This window comes from Lepidochelys olivacea, assembly GCF_965140295.1.
Source record: "Lepidochelys olivacea isolate rLepOli2 genome assembly, chromosome: 12".
NCBI classification, from domain to species: domain Eukaryota; kingdom Metazoa; phylum Chordata; order Testudines; family Cheloniidae; genus Lepidochelys; species Lepidochelys olivacea.
Window position 1 is genome coordinate 10768748 of NC_140422.1, and position 25718 is coordinate 10794465.

At 43.3% G+C, this 25718-nt stretch overlaps 1 protein-coding gene across 1 annotated transcript in view; it reads left to right on the plus strand.

Moving 5' to 3' along the window:
* Positions 1-17115, plus strand: part of LOC311529257 (dipeptidase 2-like) — a 30875-nt gene extending 13760 nt beyond the window's left edge. Inside the window, exons 2-11 of the mRNA XM_084645095.1 lie at positions 3262-3549; positions 5972-6098; positions 6601-6730; positions 6942-7083; positions 8901-8970; positions 11404-11580; positions 12033-12120; positions 12847-12922; positions 14857-14992; positions 16057-17115. Coding sequence (XP_084501221.1) covers positions 3419-3549; positions 5972-6098; positions 6601-6730; positions 6942-7083; positions 8901-8970; positions 11404-11580; positions 12033-12120; positions 12847-12922; positions 14857-14992; positions 16057-16254 — 1275 coding nt within the window. The 5' untranslated portion in view covers positions 3262-3418 and the 3' untranslated portion in view covers positions 16255-17115. The remainder of the gene's footprint in view (positions 1-3261; positions 3550-5971; positions 6099-6600; positions 6731-6941; positions 7084-8900; positions 8971-11403; positions 11581-12032; positions 12121-12846; positions 12923-14856; positions 14993-16056) is intronic.
* Positions 17116-25718: the final 8603 nt, after the last annotated feature.

Consider the following 25718-nt stretch of genomic DNA (forward strand, 5'->3'; position numbering starts at 1 on the left):
ACATTTGGAATCTGCCAAAGAAAAAGGAAATGACCAGAACAGGAGCTGGCATCTTTCCAAGCCCAAAGGGCCAGTGGTACCCCTGTGAACCTAAAGCTAATATTCAGAATAGGTTCCACGCATAATCTTTATCCGCATGAATTTGATTTTGGAAGGCAAGTTTGGGAGCAGAGTGCCAGCTGTTAGTCTGGAAGAGTGGGTATTGAACCACCACAGTATTGCTCCATGTTCTGTAGAAATCTAGCAAAAGAGAATAAGTGCGGGGAGAATAAAATGTCACTCCCACAATGTGCTTTCAAAAGGATTTTTATTTTAATATCTTTAGCATTCTTTTCCTTTCAGGTGAGAGCACATATTAAAGGGGTAGTGTTGGGTTAAATTAGAGTTTTTAAAAGTTCTAACTGAGCTAACAACACCTTACATTATTAAAAACAAACTCTTTTTTTTTAAATAACCCCTACATTCTTATTTAATCATCTTATTTGCATTCCTTTGAGCTTGGACAGTGCAAATAGTCTGGTCAACCTTTTTATTTCAGACTCCAGTCAACGTGATATATCAGCAAAATAGTGTAGTGTTTGGGTAAGAATTGTCTCAAAATCTTATAACAACAAACTGTTGTGACCAGAATGTTTTGAAATTTAATGGAAACAAATCTATTCACTTACGTTCAGTTTGGGTTTTGTAATCTAAAGTTCCACTCCAATGAAAACAATAACTTTCTAAAAGGGACACCACCATTATGGAATTAATTTAAAATGATTTAAATTCATATCTGGGACTGCAGCTGTCTCTGGATCTCCAGATTCGGTGGTTTTATAATTATTAATTTGTTTAATAAGGGTGTCTTTTCTCCTGTTGCTCTGGGAGGCCCACTTAAAGGGGAAACAGATTGTGCAGGGGAGAGTGAAAAAGACGAGAAAGGAAATTCCATCAAATGCACCAAGTAAAAAAATTTTCTTTAATTTTTCAGTTATAGTAACTGAAATTTTAAGACCAGGAGAAACCACTAACTAGTTTGAGCAGATGAAATTCAACATTGACAAGTGCAAAGTAATGTACATAGGAAAAATTATCCCAACTACACATATGTAATGATGGGTTCTAAATTAGCTGTTGCCACTCTAGAAAGAGATCTTGGAATTATTGTGGATAGTCCTCTGAAAACTGCAGCAGCAGCAGTCAATGTGCAGCAGCAGTAAAAAAGGCTAACAGAATGTTAGGAACTATTAGGAAAGTGATAGAAAATATGAAAGAAGATACCATAATGCCACTATATAAATCCATGAGGCACACACACCTTGAATACTGTGTCCAGTTCTGGTTGCTCTGTCTCAAAAAGTATATGGTGGAACTGGAAAAGGTTCAGAGAAGGGCAACAAAGATAGTCAAGGGTATGGAACAGCTTCCATATGAGGAGAGACTAAAAAGATTAGGGCTGTTCCACTTAAAAATGAAACGATTAAGGGTGTATATGATAGCAGTCTATAAAATCACTATGTGGGGAAATAGTGAACAGGGAAGTGTTTATTTACCCTTGCCCGCAATACAAAACCCAGTGGTTACCCAATGAAATTAATAGGCAGCAGGTTTAATACAAACAAAAGGAAATACTTTTTCTCACAATCCATAATTAACTTGCCATGGGATGTTGTGATGGCCAAAAGTATAACTGGGTTAAGAACAAAAAGTACTAGATAAGTTCCTGGAGGATAGGTCCATCAATTGCTAAGGCCAAGATGGTCAGGGATGGAATGTCACACTCAGGGTGACCCTAAACCGCTGACTGCCAGAAGCTGGGAGGGGAAAACAAGGTGGATCTCTCCAAAATTGCCTTTTTCTGTATGTTCCCCCTGAAGGTCTGGTATTGGTCACTATTGGAGATAGGATTCTAGGCTAGATGGACAATTGGTCTGACCCAGTAAGGCAGTTCTTATGTTATGTTCACTGGCACAACACAGGCAACTTACAACCCACCCATTAATTCCTACATCAAGCCCAAATCTGTTGCCAACCCTTGTGATTTTATCATACACCTCCCAACATCCTACTTTATTAATGAGAGAGCTGTTTCTAGCTTCCATTGTTGCGGAGAAAAGCTTAAGAATACAAACAATAAAGGCTCACAAACCAGAAGGCAAATAAAAAGCTGTTTTAAAAAAAATTCATACTCTTTTGGGGCGTGACTCATGATTTTTTGAATGCCTGTGATTGACAACACCGGCATTGTGATGTTAAAATTACAGAACTGTATCACTGCCAGTATATGACATCCTACATGAGGTATTGTTGGAGCAGGGAACAGTGGTCAGGAATCTTTTGGGTTTTATTCATAGCTCTGCCATTGACTTCAATGCTGGAAAAAATATTTCCTCCTTACGATGGCATCTTCATTTGCTCACAGGTTTAATATTTATATCATACTGTCAGGTATAGTTAATGTTTGTAAGATGCTTCCTGATTCACACTTAAAAGATGCTGTAGAAGTGCTTAAGTATTACTATTATCTGGACTTCTATACAAAAGGTAGGGAAGAATGCTCACATTATTTCTTAGGTTTCAGAGTAACAGCCATGTTAGTCTGTTAGTCTGCATCCGATGAAGTGAGCTGTAGCTCACGCTCAAATAAATTGGTTAGTCTCTAAGGTGCCACAAGTACTCCTTTTCTTTTTATTATTTCTTAGCAGGGTTCCATGTTCAGCTCTCCTTAATAGAAATAAATTTAAAACAACAACTGACCCTTTCAGATTGTGCTCTGGTTACTCAACTATATCATAATGAAAGTATTGCATTCAGATTGCTTCACTCAGAAAATACACTTTATACAGTGGGTTCATTGCTTCACTCATTGCAGTGCGTTTATTTTTTACACAATAAAAAGCTTGCTTTCAAATGAGACTTGGAATTTTGGTGAACAATTTCACTGAAAGTTTCAAAGGAGAGGAAATCAGCTTATTTGTACATGCAGATCAGTTAATTTCACTTGGGCAACTAGATACATAACTTTAGTTACCTGCTTTGGACATGTAATTACTAGTCGGTAGATGCAAATCCAAGCCCACCCATTTCCTCCAGCTGCAAAATGGGTAAATGCTTTCTTTAATTTCAGCTGGTAGCAACACTGTTTGGAAGGAAGGTATAACTGCAAATATCTGCTGCTCAACTTTCAAACAACAGTCAGAAGTCTTAATCTCTTACCATGAACATCATCCACCTCTAATCTCCTTTCTTACTCTCTTCATTCCTTTTGTTTGCCTTCAGAACTTCCTTCACCACCTGTGCCTTACCAATGACAGAGACACAGCAGTTCTGCCAAAATCATTAAGTCTAGAACCTTTGCAGACTGGAAATTTGCTGCTTCTTCACAACCAACACTCTATGGTGGCAGCCTTCTTCTCTAGTTAACATCTTTGTGGAAATGAATAGCGATCCTATGAAGCTGTTCCCGTGGCTCTTGCTGCTCATCTTGGATGTTTTGGCTTTCAGAATTGATAAATCCATCAGAGAAAAGGCTGTTGAGCTAATGAAGCAAGCCCCTTTAATTGATGGGTATGTAGAATGTCTTTTTTTCCCAATACATCTTGGTATCTTTCATTAACAGGGTTAACATTTCTAAAATGGTGACCTAAACAGAAGGTATCCTTAGGTATTCAATATACCCTATATGCGGGCATGGAAGATAGATGGATCAAGACCAATTTATGTAGCTAGTAGACTAAGGGTATGTCTATACTACCCGCCGGATCGGCGGACAGTGGTTGATCCAGCGGGGGTTGATTTATCGCGTCTAGTCTAGATGCGATAAATCGACCCCCGAGCGCTTTCCCGTTGACTCCTGTACTCCACCACTGTGAGAAGCACAGGCAGAATTGACGGGGGAGTGGCAGCAGTTGACTCACTGCAGTGAAGACACCGCGGTAAGTAGGTCTAAGTACGTCAACTTCAGCTAGGTTATTCACATAGCTGAAGTTGTGTAACTTAGATCGATCCCCCCACAGTGTAGACCAGGTCTAAGAAAGGGTTCTGTAGGGGCTGAGGGGAGATGCTAAATTACTTGTAATAAAATATATATTTTTTGTTTGGAGAAGAGTTACATCAAATAGCCTGAAAACCAGCCAAAAACCTTTAATTCACCCCTTCCCATATACCATAAAACAACACCTTGGTTTCCTTACACACACATACTTAAGACTAGCAAAGCATATTAAATATAACTGTACTTTATAGTTAACCTCCTACATCACTTATGAGATGCAACAAGAGAACCAACCATTCACCACCAATTATTGAAAATCTGAAAGATATGGGTCTAGCAAACTGAACACTTCAATGGTAGATTTTCAGTTTCTGTCCTTGTAAACAAATATTGGTGTATTTTAAGGCCCCACCTTATCCTCTGCCTGTTACAATGGGAGACTAAGGGCTAAATCCTGTAAACCCTGAGCACAGGGCTGAATTAACTCTCCTGTAGGCCCGGGCCTATTAGATTTTGTGGGGCCCCTGGGGGTTTGGAGTGGGCTCAGGGCTGGAGCAGGGGATTGGGGTGCGGGAGGGGGTGCAGCTCCAGCTTGGGGGAGTGGACTCTGGGGTGGGGCCAGGGATGGGCCAGGGGGTTGGGGTGCAGGCTCTGGCTGGGACGCACTTACCTTGGGCAGCTCCTGGTCAGCGGCACAGCAGGGTGGTACCTGGCCAATGGGAGCTGCAGAGCCGGCGCTGGGGGCCTGGGCAGCATGCAGAGATTCCCTGAATACCCCTCGCCTAGGGGCTGCAGGGGCACATCGGTGAGCTGGCGCTCATGGCTCCAGCCTGGGGGCGGGGGTGGGGTGCCGAGGGTCGAGGACCAGTGTCTGGCCGGCAGCACAGAGACTTGCTGCAGGCCAGATGAAAAGAAGAAGTGGGCTGCATCCAGGCTTCGGGGCCCCCTTAGCCCGAGGCCCTGGGCTGCAGCCCCTAAAGCCCTTGCATTAATCTGGCCCTCCCTGAGCAGCGTAACCAATTCTGATTTCACCCTGGGCTCTCAAAGCAGAGGCCCATCCATTGTTGCATTTTGTCAGTGGATCTTAGCAAGTTCTGAGGATTAGAGATGTAAGCAGCACCTGTGGCAGAGCATTTATGTCTCATTGCCTTAGTTTATCACTCTGAAGGCATTTTCAGTTTGAATTCAAAGGCTATTTATAAACTCCCTTGGATCAAGTTGCATTAGTCTTTGGGAGAATTTCAGCGTTTATCTACTTTTGTGTTATGCAATTCTACCATCTCCTTTCTATAGTTTTATAATACCCTTCTTCAGCTATAACTTTTTACTTCCTTTTGTATATGTTTATAAAGCCGACAGCATGATATGAAAGCGTGCCCAGGCAGCTTGGAGGTACAATGTTTGTGTTGAGTCTGATGTGATCCAGGAACATAAAGGAAAGGGATCGCTCGAGCACTCAGATACTATTGTGCTGTAACTCAAATTAAATTCTAAAATCAAACTTGTCTGCCAATAGCATGGCTGCTATTTGCAGATCCAGCATCTGAACAGAAAGAGTGTAGATGGGAATGGAGCTAGAAGAATAAGGTGGAAAGAGGGGCTTATGAGAGAAACTTCAGCATCAAGGAGTGAGAGGGGAAAAACCTTCAGACCAACAGAAAAAAAGATCTGCGAGGAATGAAATTTGTTACAGAAAGTGAGGCTCTGAACAAACCTCTCTGTGAGGCAGTGCTTAAAGTGGTCGGAGAAAAGTGGGTGGGGTTTATCATAATTTGGGAGCAATAGCTTTGGTAAGATAGTGCTTAAAGTGTACCACTCAGCTACTCGATTACATTTTTTTTTGCCAGGTTTGCAAGCTCTTCACCCGTTAGAGAACTGTTGCAAGGATGTTGGCAGTGAACATTCAAGGGGAACTAAAAGGAGATAGATAAATAAATAAACATTAGGAAAGGACAAGCTTCTTTGTATCATTAATGCTATTATTTTACTTCTTAGGCACAATGACCTTCCATTACGACTGAGGATATTGTACCAAAACAGACTAAGTAAAATCAACTTAAAAATTCTCAACACCACAGTCACAAATATTCAGAAACTTCAGTCTGGCCATGTCGGAGCTCAGGTGTGTACTGTTGGTGCTATGACATGGATCTCTTAGACTATAGATGGATCTGAGCAAAATCCAGATACACATCCAGATTTTGGCTATGCCATAGTTTAGAAGAGGTGGTTCAGACCTGGGATTTTGATTCAACCCATGATAGAAAAAAGGGAAAACTGCATGGCTACAGAAACTTTTATATATTTGCATTCGCCAGACTTTAAAATGAATTTGCAGAATCCAGCTCCACTTATCCAAAGTGTTGGGTTTTTTACAGCAACTGAATTAATAAGTTGTCTTATCCTCCTGTCCTTGGAAGACTGTGTGAATGATTGGGGGTGCCAAGAGCCTCGTATCAGAGAGCGTGCCCCAGTCAGATTAGGTGTTCCTTTGGAATATCCCAGTGATGAAAGCTCCCTGACAAATTGCTGAGGAGGAAGTGGTTTTATTTATGAGTCTCATCTTTTTGCTGATAATGAAGTCCATGAACTTGTGGTTTGGCCTATCAATGTTTCTTTTTCAGTTTTGGTCAGTGTATGTTCTGTGTAGCGCTCAGAACAAGGATGCTGTGCGTCTGACCCTAGAGCAGATTGATGTTGTCAAGAGGATGTGTCAGATCTATCCAGAACTTGAACTTGTTACTACTTCTCAAGGTGATACTTTTTTATAATGAAAATGTTTCTTTAATGAGATTGCAGGAGGGAATATATGTGAGATGAAGTACTTGGCATATCACACATTGCATATTAAGAATGTTAGTATTGGCATTTATGGTTGTGAAATGATTGTCTGCTGCTCAATGCAGATAGCTCTAAGTCTTTGTCTTCAATTTACTGTGGCATTTATTTTCCCTTTAAACTCCAGGTATTGCTGATAGTAAAAAGATAGCATGCTTGATTGGAATAGAAGGTGGCCATTCCATTGACAGCAGTCTCGCAACGCTAAGGATGTATTATGACCTGGGTGTTCGGTACATGTCTTTAACGCACACCTGCAATACTCCATGGTAACTGATGTGCACTAGTCTCTGTAACGCTTACTTTTCCAGTGCAAAGGGATGGCAGTTTTAAGATGGGCCAAAATTGGTTTGAAAAATGTGGGAGACTGCTATCTGTGACTAATGGTGGATTTGTTGAAGGGTGACTGGTGTCCTTTGGATAGGTCCGCTTGTTATGTGGTGGGTTAAAGAAGGAGAATCTGTCTGCCACTTGGCATTTCAGTGACATCCTGGGATCTATTTTAGTTTGTTGGCAAAATAAATACAGGCAAGTCATCATCTCCATTGCTTTGTGAGAAAACTAGAACAGGATGTAACAGATACGTTTCTCTTCTGGAAGGAATGTTACTGAGACTGGTAAAAAGTTTGTTACAGTCAGGAGAGGCAGTAAGAAAGGGTTTTCTGTTGATTCAGCTAACTTCATACATTCCTTATTGGCGTGGTGAGTGCTGTGTGTGAATTCAGCTCTTGACAGCACTGGAAACTCTCCTCTTTGGCCAGCCCCAAGCACATACCACATGTGTTGCTGTGAAGGCTTGTGTACTGCACATGGGTGGGCTGGAGCTCGGTTCACACACCTCCATATCACACATCTCTTGCCTCTCCCGCCTGCTGGCCAAGCACACCCAGTGAAGGAAGGAATTGGATCCCAAACTCTCCCTGTAAGAAGCAGATTGATCCATCTCCTAGAAGACTTTGCTGTCATGCCTCCCTCCGCCACACTAGGGGTGATGAGCAATGCTTTTCTAACCCACAGTCATACATCAGCCCTTAAGTCTGTGTAGAGCCCCCCTCATCCTGCAGCTTCTTCTAGGGTCAGCCTTAAATCCTCTGTCCACAGAATTGTCCAGCAAGGAAAATGTCATTGCCATACTCCTGTCATGGTGTGAGAGGCGTCCACACACTTCTTCAGTCTTAGTAGTTTTTATTGAGGGAGCTAATTGTGATGTAGACATCCAGCACTGGGAACTGCACTATGTCCGTTTTTTCCACAAACAGCTTCTGAGCAGTAACGTTCTATGCTGGGTTCAAACTGGTGACCTAAATACCAAAGCCTGCAAATCATATTTCTAATTCCTGAGTCACACAGACCCATATAGGGGTGAAGAACAGCTAACAGTAGAAAATGGCCCTGCATAACTCTGCTCCTTCCTACTGATCTAGTTCTGACACATTGCCCACCAGTTTCCTCTGTTTGGCTGTTGATGCCAGCCTCAACATCCTGTATCCACTTCTTACAGAGCCATTGTCATATCTTTCTACACTGTCTTCAGGAATTGCTCATGAAGACCACCACTCTCTGACTAGTCCTAAAGACCCACCTCTGCTGTAACACCCACAAGAAATAAGTCAACAAAAGCATTCTTTATTCTAACATTTAAAAAGTAACCTGTACCCATGCTGCACTCAGGCCTAAGAATCACCATGTTATTGCATTGCTGTAATTCCTTTTCTTCCTCACCCAACCTGGCCCTGGTCAGACAGCGCGGGTGCAAGTTTAAAAGTGAACTTAGTTTTGGTGAAAGATACCAGATTGATAGCCCTGAAGTCTGCTAGTGACCCCTAGAAGTGTTGCAGCATTAGACAGCATGCACTTCCGCAAAGTGCCTCCTCACCCATGTGAACTAGTTCTGACCTGGATGACTAATGTCTAGGAGTGAGATACAAGCATGACATTGCATGAATGAGAGCTATGTTTATCATCTTTAATCTCAGCTATATGACTTCAGGGTGAGGGTTTTATACTGTGTTTGTGTGAAATTTGATTGTTTGGATCTAACCCACTAGAATAATGCAATGGTTTCTTACGTGTTTTCTTTTTGAAGGGCAGAATCTTCATCAAAGCAAGTACATAACTTTTATCCTAATCTGAATGGTCTGAGTTCATTTGGCAAAGTAAGAATCTCTCCTCAATGGCAACCTAAGCAAACTTTTCTCTCATTAACACTAACCTGGTTAATGTTTGCTTTTAAATTCTGGTCCTTTGCTTTTAAAAAAAAATTGTCTTAAGAGACTTAATGACTATAAATTGTAGATGGCCTTGGGATGGGGGATTCAGAACTCAACAGTAGAGAGAGAGTAAAATATGTAAAGAGACTGTGACTATACAGTCTTATAAAAACAACGAGCGGTCCGGTGGCACCTTAAAGACTAACAGATTTATTTGGGCATAAGCTTTCATGGGTAAAAACTCCCACTTCTTCAGATGCATGGAGTGAAAATTATAGATACAGGCATAAATATTTATGTAATTTTCACTCCATGCATCTGAAGAAGTGGGTTTTTTACCCATGAAAGCTTATGCCCAAATAAATCAGTTAGTCTTTAAGGTGCCACCGGACTCCTCATTGTTTTTGTGACTACAGACTAACACGGCTATCCCTCTGATACACAGTTCCATAGTATGTAATAAAAATTGTATTCTTATTGTATAATTCTATAGACTTTTCCCCATCCTACAGAAAGGATTTCCCTCTACTAAACTGTCTATGTTCCATCATTCCTCAGTCTTTTCTGTTTGTAGCACTTCAGTAAACGTCTACACAACCTTGTGGGTTTTGTCCCTATCAAATTCTGTACAACTTTCCCAGAATGGGATATGTTGAGGGGCAGAGGGCGGGAGTATTCAGGACTTGAGGTACAGTAATAGGTTGCAGGAATTGATAAATCAAGATTAAGGCTAAGATTGTGTCACCGACATTTTTTGTAAAAGTCACAGACAGGTCACGGGGGAAAAGGAAAAATTCACGGAAGCCGTGACCTGTCTGTGACTTCTACTAAAAATATCCAAGACAAAATGGGGATCTGTGGGTCCCCCCACCGCCTGAAGCAAGGCAGCTGTGCTGGGGCTGTGGGGTACCCCTGCTGCCTGCAGCTCTGGGTGTCCCCCGGATGCCCATGGAGGCCAGGAGCTGTAGGGTGCCCCTGCCTCCTGTGTCAGCCAGGAGCTGTGGGGTACCCCTGCCACCCGTGGCTCCAGTGGCCTGCAGTGGACAGGAGCTTGGGGGTTCCCCACTGACGGTGGTGGCCAGGAGCTGCAGGGTTCCCTCGCTGCCCACGGGGGATGGGGGCTGCGGTGTACCCCACCACCTGCGGTAGCTTGGTGCTTTGAGGGCCGCCAGAGGCAGCAGGTGACCCTACAGCTCCCAACCACCGCAGGCTGAAGTCATGGAGGTCGCTGGAAGTCATGGAAACTTTTAGAATTTTAATATAAACTATCCCAAATCCTGTGGTTCTTTAACTCAGTTTTTACTCAACTTCAAATGAAGCTGTGGAAGTTTGCCTGAATAACAACCTCCGGATTTGACATAATCCATTAAGTAGCAGCTATAATATGTTCTTTACATTCCTGTTCCATAGAATCTAGTACCATTCCTTTAAATGGTGCCCAGGACAAATAGGCTTCTAGAGCCTGATTGTGGTGCCATTAGAGGTGGGCCTGAGAAATTCTAATGCGGATTTTGAACTCCCTTTCCTTCCCCAAAAGAAATTCTGTGGCGGTTGGGTCCATGACTTAATCAAAGCCACCTCTATTCAACAAGATACTTTTAAATCTGAAAGTAGAAGAACGTCATTAGTGCTAGCAAAACATAGCACATAAAACAGAAAATTGCAAAACTTGAGAAGCACAAATTTGGTCTGAAAATTTATTTCCAAGGCTTTATTTATTAACTTCAAAAATAAATTAAATAAATTTAAACTCATGACTTTGAGGTCCCCAATTTCCTTTTTTTCCAGTTATGTTTCAAAGTTTATCATGGGAAGTCCTCCTTACCTTTCAAGTGTTCAGACCGGTGGGATGAGTAAACTGGGTTAAATTTTCCTGTCAGAAGTGCATGCAGGTCTGTTTGGTTTCCATGAGTGTTGCAAGTGCTTATTTAAGGCATGAGTGACATAGAATCTGGCAAAATGCAGCAAATAATTTGGTAAATTAGTACAATTTTCTCATAGTGGTTTCAGAACACTGAGAATTCAAGGAGTAAGAAATTGCAACATTTTGTATTAGCAGCAATACTTATTAGTGAAGTATACAGTGAACTATACAGTATACAGTGAATTATCAAGACCTTAGATTTTATATGGCTGAGATTTTAAATATGTGATAACTGCCGATAGCATTGAGAAGGAGACTCTGTGATGTGCTAGTGTGTCCCCATTAGAGAAACGATTAGGAAGCCTATGGTAGCCACAAAAAACCACACACGTAGAGAGACCTATACCCACTTTTATGACAGCTGCAGAATGTAAGTATTTAGGCACATACATCTGTTAACACATCTCCTTTAACAGAATGCAATACTAATACTGCTGTCTGTACATCTGTGTTAGGAAGTGGTGATGGAGATGAATCGCTTGGGGATGATGATAGATTTATCTCATACATCAGACTCCACCTCAAGAATGGTTCTCCGGATCTCCAAAGCACCAGTCATTTTCAGTCATTCGTCAGCCTTCTCTGTTTGTAACCACTCAAGAAATGTTCCTGATGATATTCTCCGGAGTTTGGTGAGTGATTTGAAAAGATTTCACTCCTTTGGCCAGCCCAAGACAATCCTGCGCATACAGGATTCAGTGTGTACTTTTCTTCCTGCCATCTCTGAAATCCAGTTCACAAGCAATAAGAAATAAGTTAAGCATTTGCTCTTCAGATATGGCTTTGGGTTATATTCGATATGTGACTGTGGAACGATTGCTGGCATGTTGAAAAGAAATGCTTGCAATGAGAGGAAGTTGCATTGGTTTGACATGGTTCCTGAAGTAAATGGAGTTATGCTGACTTACACCAGATGAGGATTGCATATAAGGGATAGGGAGGCAGCAGTGTGTGCTCTCAACTGACCTTCACATGTAGAATGGCATTGATGGGCTCTAGATGGAGCTGCGTTCACATCCCTTGAGGGTGACCATGACACAGGGCCCGTGAATAGCTGCTCACAATACGTCCCTCTATCTTGCAGAAAAAGAACAATGGAATTGTGATGGTGACTTTCTATACAAAGGTGCTGGCCTGTGGAAGAGAGGTTGTGAATGTTGCAACTGTGGCAGGTTTGCATCTAATATACTGCAGTTCTGAATAATGATTCCTTCTATAAATTTCTCTCGAGTCTGAGCCACATTTCAAGTGCGAATCTTTGTTGCTGTAACACACACATTCACTCATCCCCACACTGTGTAAATCACAGCCACTCAGTGGCTTGTAACACACACCCCTTTAGATCCCTAAATCGGGTCGTTTTTAGAGTTTACACTTATTGAACAATAATAAGAGACACAGGTCATTAATAAGTAGCTGAGGAACTGATGGCCCAAAGTGGACCATTGACTAAATCCTAACTGGGTGTTAATCCCCAGGAAAAGCCCTGACTGTAAATAGTTAGTCTCAGAGTAGAGCAAACCCCAGGGGTGTTGGGAAATAAGGGGTAATGCAATTTCCATTGCTATATACAAGGTATTTCTAGAGAATTCATGTCCTGCATATGAGCCAGTCATATTCCTCAACTCACTTTTCATCAGCCTAGTTATTTTATTGTCAAGAGGACTAGTACTGCACTGAATACAAATGTCAAGTTAAGCAAATATCAAGGGCATGTCACTTACATCATTGAATTTTAGCTCATGTTCTACATGTATTTTTTGTCGTCACATATTTAAAGTGAACTTAGTGCTTTGTCTAAACATTGTGAGACATGTTAACCAAACACCAATATGTCTGAAATAGTTTTTCTTCTTGCTCTGTGCTTTGACGTTGTTTTCTTTGGTCTTTTCTTCTAGATCATTTTGACCACATAAAGAAAATTGCAGGTTCAAAATCAATAGGAATTGGTGGTGACTATGACGGAGTGGATCAGTGAGTAAAACAATATATAACTTTAAAAATAAAAGGAGTACATGTGGCACCTTAGAGATTAACAAATTTATTTGAGCATAAGCTTTCGTGAGCAACAGCTCACTTCATCGGATCGAATGCATCCGATGAAGTGAGCTGTAGCTCACGAAAGCTTACGCTCAAATAAATTTGTTAGTCTCTAAGGTTCCACAAGTACTCCTTTTCTTTTTGCGAATACAGACTAACACGGCTGCTACTCTGAAACCTTTAAAAATAACGTGCTCTTCATGAGGATTTTCTTTCGGTTCTTTTGAAAAAGGCAGACCACAGCTCTTGGAGCAAATTGTTGTGCAGTTATTATTAAAACACATTTTAATAAAGCAAGGGCTTGATCGTTCCCTTCTAGATTAGTGTGAAGATACATTTCATTTGGTGTGGGGTGGAAATGAGCTTGCCAGCACAACAATCCCCCTGCTGTCCTCCTAACCTCAGAGGTGCCCTCTTTGAGGTCAGGGATTTGCACGTGCCAGAAATGAATGGTAGAAATCTAACCCTGCCTCAGACTGTTAGCTCTTCTATGAGCCATTTGTACTGTATAACTATTCCCTCCCTCTCTCCTTCTTAGCAGCTAGGGAAGGACCATGTGGCCCTGGGCTAATGTGGAGGCATGGCTTTGGCTTCCATTGGTTCCTAGGATCTAGGTGCTTGGGGGGCAACGTTCTGTTCTGCCAGGGAACCCTCCTCCCTTCAAAACAAGCAATCTGATCTCTGCACCATGGCTCCCCCTATTCATGCCTGTGATTGCTTCTGGGGTAATATATGGCCCTGCATAACAAATGTATTCTAGCATAAGATTAGCCTGCTTGGTGCTTACCTGCTTGCCTTTAAGCTTTTCTCCTTTCTTCTTCTGTTGGCTCATGACCTTGTGCATCTTTCTTGCTTGAGTCTGAGACACTTGGGCACAAGTCATATCAAATGGTGGATCACAAAAGAAAAGTCTGCTGCCACAGGGACTAGCCGTTCAGTAACAGGAATCTCCTATGCGGTGACAGATAACAGTTGGAGCTTCTTGTCTTGTACACATTTTCACTCGGCTATTCAATAGAATTGGTGTTGGGGGTTCCTAAAGTGCTGAATGAGCCATGGAGTAAAGGGATGACACTGCTAGCTTGCTTGACGCAGATTTAAAACAATCAGCCCTGCACATAGTCTCTCAAAACAATGCCAAAGGCCCACAAAAATAAACCCTGGAAGACCAGTTATGTATAGGTTTGGCTGCTTCTTCCTTCCAACTTTCTTTGCTGTGACAGGAATTACACAATAGACATCAGATTGCTTATTGTATTCCCTTCAAATGGAGGGTTTCATGAAGCTTTCTTTGCAGGTCCAAAACTCCCATTGAGCTCAAAACTGAGACTTCTCCCAGGACTTTGTCCCCCTAGATTATTCTGATAAATGACTTAATGTGTATAGTAGAGTACAAAGAATGGTCCACAATTGTTCAGTGTATCATATGCATACAGACTCTCTTTCTGATAGTATAGCATGTCATAGGTAAAGTGCACTACAGCCTTCTGTTGCACAGATGTTTTCCTGGCCATCAGAGATGGGGCGTGGGGAATGAGGGGTGTATTCATGAATGAGTGGTGTTATTTCTTTAATACTGCCCATGCTGCTTTATTGTCTGCACAGAATGTCGCCTTTCTCTAGAATGCACAGTTTAGTCCCATTAAAGTAATGCTTCCTGCAGAAAGACCTTGTTTGATATGGCTCTGGGATTCAACCAGTTAGCTGGACTTTTGATTTTGACTTAATTGGGAGAAGGGTTGAGCCCTCTGGTGACCTGTTTCTCAGTGTAACTGGACCCTTGCCACAATCATTTAAAACCCTTCTCTACATGATTCATCCAGAAGCACGGCTTATATGGTGTGTCATTCTGTGGTCATTACTAACAGATTCCCTGAAGGACTGGAAGATGTTTCGAAATACTCTGCGTTAATTGCGGAACTTCTGAGAAGAGGCTGGACCGAAAGAGAACTGACAGGAGTTTTAAGGGAAAACTTGCTCCGTGTTTTCAAGGAGGTGGAAAAAGTAAGATTAAAGCAGTTGAAAAAATTATTTTGACAAACACTGAATTTCTGGTTGCTGCCAAGGGGGAAAAGAGACTGAAGTTCTCAAAGCCCCACTTCTTTGCTGTGCAAGAAGGATGTGAAAAACAGGGGAGGCAGTTAATGCAAAGCTTCAAAATGGCTCTTGGGAAGCAAAGATTAGACAAGGGGCAAGGGGAAGAGCGTGGATGGAACAATACAGAGACAGTTTCTTTTTATAGAGGACTCCGGTAACTGCCACTGTTCTTTAATTCCTAATCAAAGTACTGCTCAGTTGGCTACTACAAATATACCAGTATTAGGAACTAGCTCTTGAGTTCTAAAAATAGCAGTGTCTTATGCTGAATTTTACACGTGCAGCCAGCTGCCTGACATTGTGATGTGACTGGAGATTTCATGACCCCTAATCCATTTTTCACTGACTTAAAATAATTCAGAAGGGTGAAAAATTGTTAGAGAAGTTTAAGTCTTTGTGTTAAGACTGGTTTCAGAGTAGCAGCTGTGTTAGTCTGTATTCGCAAAAAGAGAAGGAGGACTTGTGGCACCTTAGAGACTAACCAATTTATTTGAGCATGGAGCTTTCGTGAGCCACAGCTCACTTCATCGGATGCATCTGTAGCTCACGAAAGCTTATGCTCAAATAAATTGGTTAGTCTCTAAGGTGCCACAAGTCCTCCTTTTCTTTTTGTGTTAAGACTGTTAGCCGACTATGGTGGAGATACTAATTGACTCAGTTCAGCAGGAGATTTACAGTGGAGGTATCCACAGCAGGCACGGACCAAAAGATTTACCTGCTGAACAGCTAGCTGTGTCTCCCTTTGCCAGGATGTGTGCCATAGCAGGCTCTGGGAAATCTTTTATATTGAAGAAACTCATGAGAGCGCAAAAGATTTGATTAAGACAAGAAAGTTGCTTTCCTCATCCTGAATGTATTTTGCAGTACAGTTTAAGAATGGTTCACCTGAATTAACAAAGTTCTATTATAAGACTCTTAATAAGTGTATTATAAATCTGACTTCCAGGGCAATATTATTTGAATTCTTCCAGGTGCGGAATGACAGTAAATCAATGAATGAGAATGAGAACGAAATCCCACAAAGAGAGGTGCAAAATTCCTGTCGTCTAGACCTAAGAAACCCTCCTCTTCGGACAGCTAACGTGCTTCCCATTTCTTATGGATCTCCTTCTGTGGTACAGACTTTGGGTCTAATGTTCATTACTGTAATATATATAATACTGCATTAACAATGCACAGAAACCTGATGGGTCAAAAGGGTATTGAATACACATACCCAAACAGACATTACATGTAGAGTGAACTGCAATGCAAATGGATAAATCTTCTGCTTAGCTACAAAGCTGTACCTCCAAGGTGTGTGAATAGTATTAAACCTTGAGCATCATTTATGTAAATCTAACTACAGATGGCAAAGATTAATTTTGTCTTAAGTGCTTAGGTAGCAGTGTTTGGAATATGGCTTGGTGCTGAACACTCTTGGATCCACTGATGTCAAATGAGGTTGGTAATGCCCAGCACCTCAGGTCAGATCCTGTACTATGTGCAAGGCCCCTTGTTTTCAGTTTATATTTTGTTTAAAATTTCCTGGGAATTTCAGTGTTTATTACAAAAAATTAAAAACATGGATGAAAATGAGGGCAGAAAATTAACTTCATGGTTTTCTGGGTTAGTAAGAAAAAGCAACAGAGAGAAGTAGGAATATTGAAAGTAAAAGCAGCTCACGCTGTGATTTATTTCATGAACTGTATGTAACACTTGCACGTGTATGCATGTGTGCATCTTCCACTACATTTGCCTTACTTTAACAGACAGCCTAGCCTAAATGGAAACGCAAACTTATTATTAACATAAACACATCACCTAATGTCATGTATTGGATTTCCTTAACATAAGCAGTATATTTATATATTCGAGTAGTCCAAAAACTGGGTGAAAATCAGTAAAAGCTGAACAATAGCTTTTTGGAAAACTTGGGAATTTTCCAGTAAAAACTGAAAATGAAGGGCCTGAACTATGTAGTTCGAGCTCTTGGATGGTCACTTGTCTTTGGATGCATGCCCGGTATGAGGATGGGGGACCAGAAGTACTAATCAGATGGACTTTTTTTTTTTTTTTTTTTTGTGCATTTTAAGGGAGAGCTAACTGCCAGCTGGGCTTGTAGGTGACCATGGTGACATCAGTCTGAGAAGGAAAAAAATGCCATGGCTGTTTGAAGGAGAATGTGGCCTCTTTTAAATTATGTTTTTGCCAAAAGTTAAAGGATTCTTTCAACCTGGAGGTTATTTGAGAAACTATATTCTGCCCTTTATTTAGTCTCACTGCAGTAACTGCCTTCACTTAAGTCTGTGGGCGAGGTAAAGATTCTAGGCATGTGACACTGCTGGATCTGCCACAAGTGTTTGATTGCTGATCACCATGGGCAGAATTCAGCTGTCATTGGTTTGTATATGCCACAATATCTTGCTTTGAATCCTATCTCTAGTTCATTGCTTTGAGCCAGGGAACGCTAAATAACTATGCAATCTGTTTTGGGTCCCATTCCTCTAGTAGCCCAGGGCAGCATTATTTATTATCATGACATCTGTTGTTGCATGTCTGCACAACATCTAGCATCTGGTATCTTCAGGACAAGGGCTGGATATCTGAATTGTTTATAGAAACGTAGGGCTCTTCTAAATATGTAAAAATCAAAAGTTTACCCTCCACTGCAAGAACTTCAACAGTCCTGTGCTGACTTTTTCCCTTTGGGAGCACTGTTTATTTGCCCTGTTCCTGTTTGTATCTTTTCAAATGTTAGTAACTGAACTTCTCTTGAGTTATTAGTGATAAAGCTGCTACATGCCATCTTGAACTTCTCCATGTGGTGACTATGGAGGACTGCTGGAAAGTAAAAAGCATTTTTGGAGGAGATGATAATTAGGGTTGGGTAAAAAACATCTTGTGAAATTGCTCTGACTCGGGCTTATGGGGCTTGGGTTGTGGCGCTGTTCCACAGCCATGTACACATCTGGGCTTAGGGTGAAGCCCAGGCTCTAGGACCCTGTGAGGTGGGAGGGTCGCAGTGCTCTGGCTCCAGCCTGACCCCGGAAGTCTACACTGCAATGAAACAGCCCCGCAGCCCGAGCCTGAGTCAGCTGGCATGGGCCAGCTGCGGGTTTTTCGGTGTCCTGACAAACCTGGCTTTTATGGGATTGCAAAGGGTGTGAATTAGAGCAGAAATAAGGCCTCTGTGTTCAGGCTTTGTGATGGGGTGCCCATCCCACACAAGGCCTGGAGGGGTTAAAGTGGCTAGGTGGGCCATGTAACTGCCCAGGTTGCACCTGAAGGAGTCTGGGAGCAGGCCACTAACTGGAAATGGGTTCAGCTGGGCAGGAACAGTAATACCAGTCAGCTCTGTGTTCTTGGGGAACCAGGGCGCAGTAACCAGCCTGTCTGACTCACAAAGGACATCCCCCCTCCCCAGCCTCTGCTTGAACCAAAACCAATCAAAAGAAAGACTTACAGAAAAAGCAATAAGAAAAGGAGTACTTGTGGCACCTTAGAGACTAACCAATTTATTTGAGCATAAGCTTTCGTGAACTACAGCTCACTTCATCGGATGCAATGAAAAGCAATGAAAAGGCAGTGGGAGATGCACCTAAACAACTCCTGACAAGGGTGACAGGATTAAGGCAACTCCCCTAGACTCATCTGCATCAAAGATGGGACAGGGAGGCATCTTCATTAGCATACAGATTGGAGCACAGAGATTCCAAGGCAAGAACTGCACTGAACTCTGGGACCAGAAAAGCAGGGAAGCACTGCATCATGGGGGATCTCTGCTCCAGATGTTAATGAACCTATGCCTGCACACACCCAGCTCAGCAGTTATCAGACCAATTCTAGTAATGAATCCCATACTGATATCCAAAATACTGAAGCTGCCTAACTGCATTGTGAGCTCCCCTGAAGGAACACACCCATAGCCAGGAATGATCAGTTCCTATAGTCTAGCCTAAAGAAAACCCTTGAGTCATCAGTTTACCCGTAAACAAATCTAGTGTTCTCCCTTGAACCATTGTTGTTTCCCTACAAAAACCCCTACCCACACTCAAGTAAGTGTTCTGATACCTGGATCGAAACTCTGCATTCAGTTCCACTGGGACTTCATCTTGACTGAGGGAGCTGCAGCTCGCAAACCCAGAAAGGGTGAAGCCAGATAAATAGGAAGAAGCCCAGGGAAACAGCAGCAAGGATTGTACAGACCTTGGCTGCTTGTTAGAGGGTCCCTGGGCTGGAGCCCAGTGTAGAGGGCGGGCCTGGGTTCTCCTGCCAGCCACTGGAACGTGGCACAGGGCATGGAGATGTCAGACAGATAACTGCTCCGGAACTACTGCGATTTCCCTGGTAGGGGAGGACCTTAGTGGTCTGGGTGGAGGGCCAAGCCACAAACAGGAAGCTGCAGTTCCGTGTGTGAGAGGGGCCTCGGGTGAAAGAGAGGATGGGTAGAGACCTTGCCAGAGGAGGGTGGCGCCTGGCAAGACCTAATTCCCAGAGTTGTGGAGGCACCACGTGTGGTGAGTGGTCTCTGACAGGCTTTTAGAAATGACTATCCATGTTCAAAATCTATGTTGTTTGGATTCTTTGCTTGCTCTGCATGTTGCTGTTCTCCCCTCAATTCCCTGTTCTCCTCTCAATCCTTGGGTTTAAAACTGCAGTTAAAAATGTGTCTTAGTCTTTACATGGTGAAATCTAATAAAAGCAATTGATTTTTCTTCAGTTAGTTGTTTACCTCCTTTCAGGAAGAGCCATGCACTATACTTGTGCCAGACTTTGGATGGGGTTGGCCTTCTTCTCCACTGTAATGGGCCAAGGCCATATGGCTATAGAAAAGAAGTGGGAGATAGATGTATTAGCCCTAGGCTAAACAAATCCCTGTTCCCAGGATAAGTAAATGGCAGCTGCTCCAGGTCAATTAAGACACCTGGGGCCAATTAAGATCTTTCCAGAAGCCAGGGAAGATAGTTAGGTTGATTGGGACACCTGAAGCCAATTAGGGGCTGGCTAAAACTAGTTAAAAGTCTCCCTATTAGTCAGTTGGGCACGTGTATCAGGAGCTGTAGGAGGAAGCTGCGCTGTTGGAGGAATTGAGCAGTACAAACCATTTCAGGTGCAAGGAAGGAGGCCCTGAGGTAACGGTGAAGTAGATATTGAGGAAGTGGGGGCTGCTGTGGGGAAGTGGCCCAGGGAATTGTACGCGTCCTATTTCCAAAAAGTCAGCTACCATAGCTGCTACTATTAGGGTCCCTGGGCTGGAGCCTGGAGTAGAGGGTGGGCCTGGGCTCCCCCCCAGTTAATCACTGAGACTGGGAGACAACAGAGACTGTGCAAGCGAGGGTTGCTTCTCCTCACCTCCCTTGCTGGCTTATGATGAAAATGGCTCAGTAAACTATGACCCTTGCCTCTAGAGAGAGAAGGGCTACGTGGAGGGTCACAGTGAATCTCTGAGGCTAGCAAAAATCTGCTAGGAAGCACGGGACCCACGGAGAAAAGGACAGAGCTTTGTCACACCACCTACAGCATTCAGCTTTATCAGAATGTGTTGACTATATTCTGAACCCTGCTCTAGAGACTGTGGTTTTAAGCCTAGCCATGTGGAGTAATTAGAACTTTTTGAGTCATATATCTAAGAACTGTTTTGTTAATAAATGTTGGCCTCAGGCATAGATGTACAATTGGAAACAACAGCACTGAGTTAAAATAATTCTGGCCTTCTCGATATTAACTAGCTTGCATGAGCAAATGTTCTTGGTGAGCATAATACTGAAATGATTAAAAGAATTGAACAGAGCAAACTCCTGTGTTCGGATTTCAGCTCTGTAACTGACTTTATAGGGCTGTGGGCAAGTCACCTCACTGGTCCTCCATTTTCTCAAAGGGTGAAATTGTTATTGTGACCGTGCATTTATATAAAACTTTGAAAGTATAAAATACTTAGTGGTATTCCCTCCTTTTTTCTCCCCCTTCCACATGTAATAGTCCCTCCACTTATGTAGATGTGTCCACACTGCAGCACTGTATTCAGAATGCTTTCCCATCCACAGAAATAAAACCTGGCCCAGTGACACCTAAAGCAAGACATGATTCTGTTTCCACCACTCTACTAGATATTTGCTGTTTACTGTCTTTCTTTATTCACATTATTTTGTATTTAGTTGCCGACTACTCTGTGCCACTGATAATTTGAACATTAGAGGCAAAATATGTGATGAAAAGATAAATAGAACATCTTATTAAAATTATCCGTCTGGGTGGTGTAATCTAGCCAAACACATGCAATGCTCAGGGCTGCAGAAGGCCCTGAGATAGTAGATTAGGCCCAACTCTGCTGCAGGCGAAGGGCAGGCTGTAGAGCAGCGGTTCTCAAACCACAGGCCGCATGTGGCCCAATTAGCAAACAGCTGCAGTCCAGCTGTGTGCTAAAGGCTGCTGTGCTGCCCGGCGGGGTCTGGGTTCCCGGCTGCCCAGTGGGGTCGCAGTCCAGCCCCGCATGGCGGGGGTCTGGAACTGCTGGCCAGCTTCACAGAGTCCAGGGGCTGTCAACTGGCCCAGCGTGGTCTGGGGGCTGCCTGATGGGGTCGGGGTCCTGCCTGGGACTCGGGGCTGAAGCTGAAGCCTGAATGCTTTAGCCTGGGGCAGCGGGGCTTGGGCTCTGTCTCGGTCTCCCCACTCCTTCCCAGGGTCATGCAGTAATTTTTGTTGTCAGAAGCGGGGTTGCGGTGCAATGAAGTTTGAGAACCGCTGCTCTAGAGTATAAAGCTGTAGGAAACCATTCTGCTTATCTGAGAGAGATCAGATGAGCTTAATATCCTTTGCTGTCTCTATTTTTTAGGGTTAATGTACTCAAGGCCTCTAACATGTGGCTCCAAGTGGCAGATGATTGATAGTATTGCTGATAATAGTTCTTTCCTGGAGGCCTAAAGCAAAAATGATTGGACTTTAACGAATTACCATCTCTGCAGCTCTTACTCAATCTGTCCCAGAGTTCCTCTGGTTGCTTAAGGTTTACATTAGTACATACTTTTTCCTTAGAGTAAGCTTTTCAGTGCAAGTGTAATGCCAACAGACACTGGTTGTCAGCAGGCGGGATTGAACCTAGGACCTGAGGAGCCTAGTGTGTGAGCCGCTACCATATGAGCTAAAAGCCAACTCGCTACTAGCTAAGGATGTAGAGCAAATTCATTAATCTCTCTCTCTCTCTCTCTCTCTCTCCCACACAAGGGCTGTCCTTTTAGCATTTGGAAACTGCCGAATGCATAGTGAGTGGTACCATAAATACTATTTAGAAAGAAATTCCTTTAAACTGAATGGAAAGTCACTATCTTTAAATAACACTATTTCCACATTCATTAGTTACTTATTCTGAACCTTAGTTTAGGGTTATTTGAAATGTAACCCTGGCCTATTGAAATAGGTGCGAGCTGTATTAAACATTTTGGCCAACCCTGGCCTGAGTTTTGTGTCTGTAACAAAAGCAGAAGTCAGGTTTAATTTGGTTCTGGTTTTTGGTATGAAAGTTTCATGGCAGCTCTGATTTTAATCTTTTGAACTCACTAAGTTTTCTCTTTTCACTTCTGCCCTGAGAGATGACCTATAGTGCAGAGGTTTTCAAACTGTGGGGCGTGCCCCCCCAGGGGGCAGGGAGGAATGTTTTAGGGGGTGGGCTTGTGCCAGCTGCATACAGCGGGTCCTGGGACAATCCCCACAGAGGGGGCACCGCCTTCACCCCCTGCCTCACCTCAGTGGGTCACCCAGCCTGTGGGTCAGTGTCAACATCCACTGTGGCCACACCAATTCCCACTTCCAGCAGCCTCTGCCCCCAGCTCTGCTGGCTCTTAGGGTTGCCAACGCCCCAAGATTGTCCTGGAGTCTCCAGGAATGAAAGATTAATATTCAATTAAATTGTTATGTCACGTGACGAAACCTCCAAGAATACGTCCAACCAGAATTGGCAACCCTACTGGCTCTACCCCTAGAGACCCTCACACGTGCCTTCCCCCACCCTGAAAATCCAAGGGGTGGAGGGGCAGGTATTGGCCTTGCCCTAGCGGTGCAGCCTGGCCGCAAAGTAGAAGCGGCCCACTGCTGAGGAAGCCTTGGCTGTGCCACTGGGGTAAATATCTGTGTATCTGAAACTTACCGGTGTAGGTAATTTTAATTAAAGTTGTGTTAAGTTCTCTGTTCAGTTTATGAGTAGGCTATCCAGCATACTTTTGCATGTGTCTATTTTTGTCTAGGTTGGGGGGTGTGACGGGGCAAGGCCAGATGGCTATGGAAAAGTAGTGGGAAATAGATCTATTAGCTCCAGGCTAAACAAATCCCTGGTACCAGGATAAGTGAAATGGCAGCTGCTCCAGGTCAATTAAGACACCTGGGGCCAATTAAGAATTTTCCAGAAGGCAAGGAGAAGGCTAGGTTGATTGGGACACCTGAAGCCAATCAGGGGCTGGCTGAAATTAGTTAAAAGCCTCCCAGTTAGTCAGGTGGGTGTGCATGTCAGGAGCTGTGGGAGGAAGTTGCGCTGTTGGAGAGGCTGAGTAGTTCACACCATATCAGGCACAAGGAAGGAGGCCCTGAGGAAAGGGTGAAGTGGAGTTTGAGGAAGTGAGGGCTGCTGTGGGGGAAGTAGCCCAGGGAATTGTACATGTTATGTTTCTAAAAGGTCAGCTACCACAGCTGATACTATTAGGGTCCCTGGGCTGGAGCCCGGAGTGGAAGGTGGGCCCGGGTCCCCTTTGTCCCCTGGGTCTGGGAGACAACAGAGACTGTGCAAGGAAGGATAACTTCTCTTCACCTCCCTCACTGGCTTATGATAAAAATGGCTCAGTAGACTGTGACCCTTGTCTCTAGAGAGAGAAGGGTTACGTGCAGGGTCACGGTGAGCCTCTGAGGCTAGCGAAATCTGCCAGGAAACGCAGGAGGCAATGGACAGAGGCCAAGGACAGAGCTTTGTCACAGGGGACACAACCAAGAATTGTAACTCCAGGGGAGGCTCAGCTCAAAAAGTTTGCAAACTGCTGCTTAAAGTGTGAAACATAGCACTATAAAAAAAAAAAAGGGAGGGGGGAGGTGAAGTTTCCATTTCCTGATCAGTTGCTTAAATGTGTTTCCCCATAGCAACATGCAGAACCGGAGCACCCTTTGCTGGCTATCACTCCATGGAAGTGAGTGTTTAGAAGAGCTCTGTGAAATTTAGGCGGAGTTTGCACACACAAGTTGGCAGTTTACTTTTTGCATCCTCTCTATTTTTATTTATTTGTAGCCTTGACATTAGCAATGTGTAAAAAGGTGAGTTTGTACATTGTTATTTTTTCCAAAGCAAACCTCACACTTCCTAGAAAACTTGCTCATAATAAATGGGCTTGTGTTTTTAAAAATGCATACTGTCTTGAAACTTCCTGTGAGAATTGACCCATATGCTACTGCCCTTGTGGATGGTTTTTTTTTTTTTTTTCTTCTTATGTGGAGTGCACAAACCAAGACCTCAAGCCGGGCAGCAGAGATAGATGAGTGAAATAAGATAATTCTATCTCAAAGGCCTGGTAAGAAAATACTGGTGAAAATAACAAGTGCCAGCTAGGAAGATATCAAGTTACCTAGTTCCATGAGACTAAAATACAATGTCATGATGCTTAAGGGACAAAATTCAAATCATTGGGGAAGAAAGTCACACTGGCATACCTTGTAGCTGCCTATCTCCATAGTATCTAGCTTCTGGATAAAGTGCAGTTGGGTCATTTCCCTGCATACTCTCAAATCATGCACAGATTCAAATTTTAACCACAGTAGAAAAAAAATCTCATAGGTTGTATAATTTAAAAGCAGAGCAACATCAGATGCTGATATGACCTCAGAAAAATCACAGTTTGCCTGATCCTATGAGGTCCAAAAGCCCTCTCTTCCCATTTCCCAGAGCAGCTCAGAGGAAGAAACTCAGTACTGCTCTGAGGGTATGTCTACATTACAAAATTAGGTCGAATTTATAGAAGTCGGTTTTGTAGAAAGTGTTTTTATACAGTTGATTGTGTGTGTCCCCACACAAATGCTCTAAGTGCATGTAGTCGACGGAGTGTGTCCACAGTACCGAGGCAACCGTCAACGTCCAGAGCGTTGCACTGTGGGTAGCTATTCTACAGTTCCCACAGTCTCCACCGCCCATTTGAATTCTGGGTAGAAATCCCAGTGCCTGATGGGGCTAAAACATTGTCGCGGGTGGTTCTGGGTACATATCGTCAGGCCCCCCTTCCCTCCCTCCTTCCGTGAAAGCAAGGGCAGACAATCATTTTGCGCCTTTTTTCTTGAGTTACCTGTGCAGACGCCATACCATAGCAAGCATGGAGCCCGCTCAGCTAACCATCACCGTATGTCTCCTGGGTGTTGGCAGACGTGGTACAGCATTGCTACACAGCAGCAGTTTATTGCCTTTTGGCAGCAGACAGTGCAGTATGACCGGTAGCTGTCATCAACGTAGTCCAGGGTGCTCTTTTAACCGACCTTGATGAGGTCAGGGGCACCTGGGCAAACGTGGGAGTGACTTAGCCAGGTCATTTCCCTTGTTTCGTCTCGTGTTGATTGAGTCCTACCAGCAGTGCACTGTCTTTTAATCTGCAGCTAGCAGAAGACAATGGCCAGTAGTCATACTGCACCATCT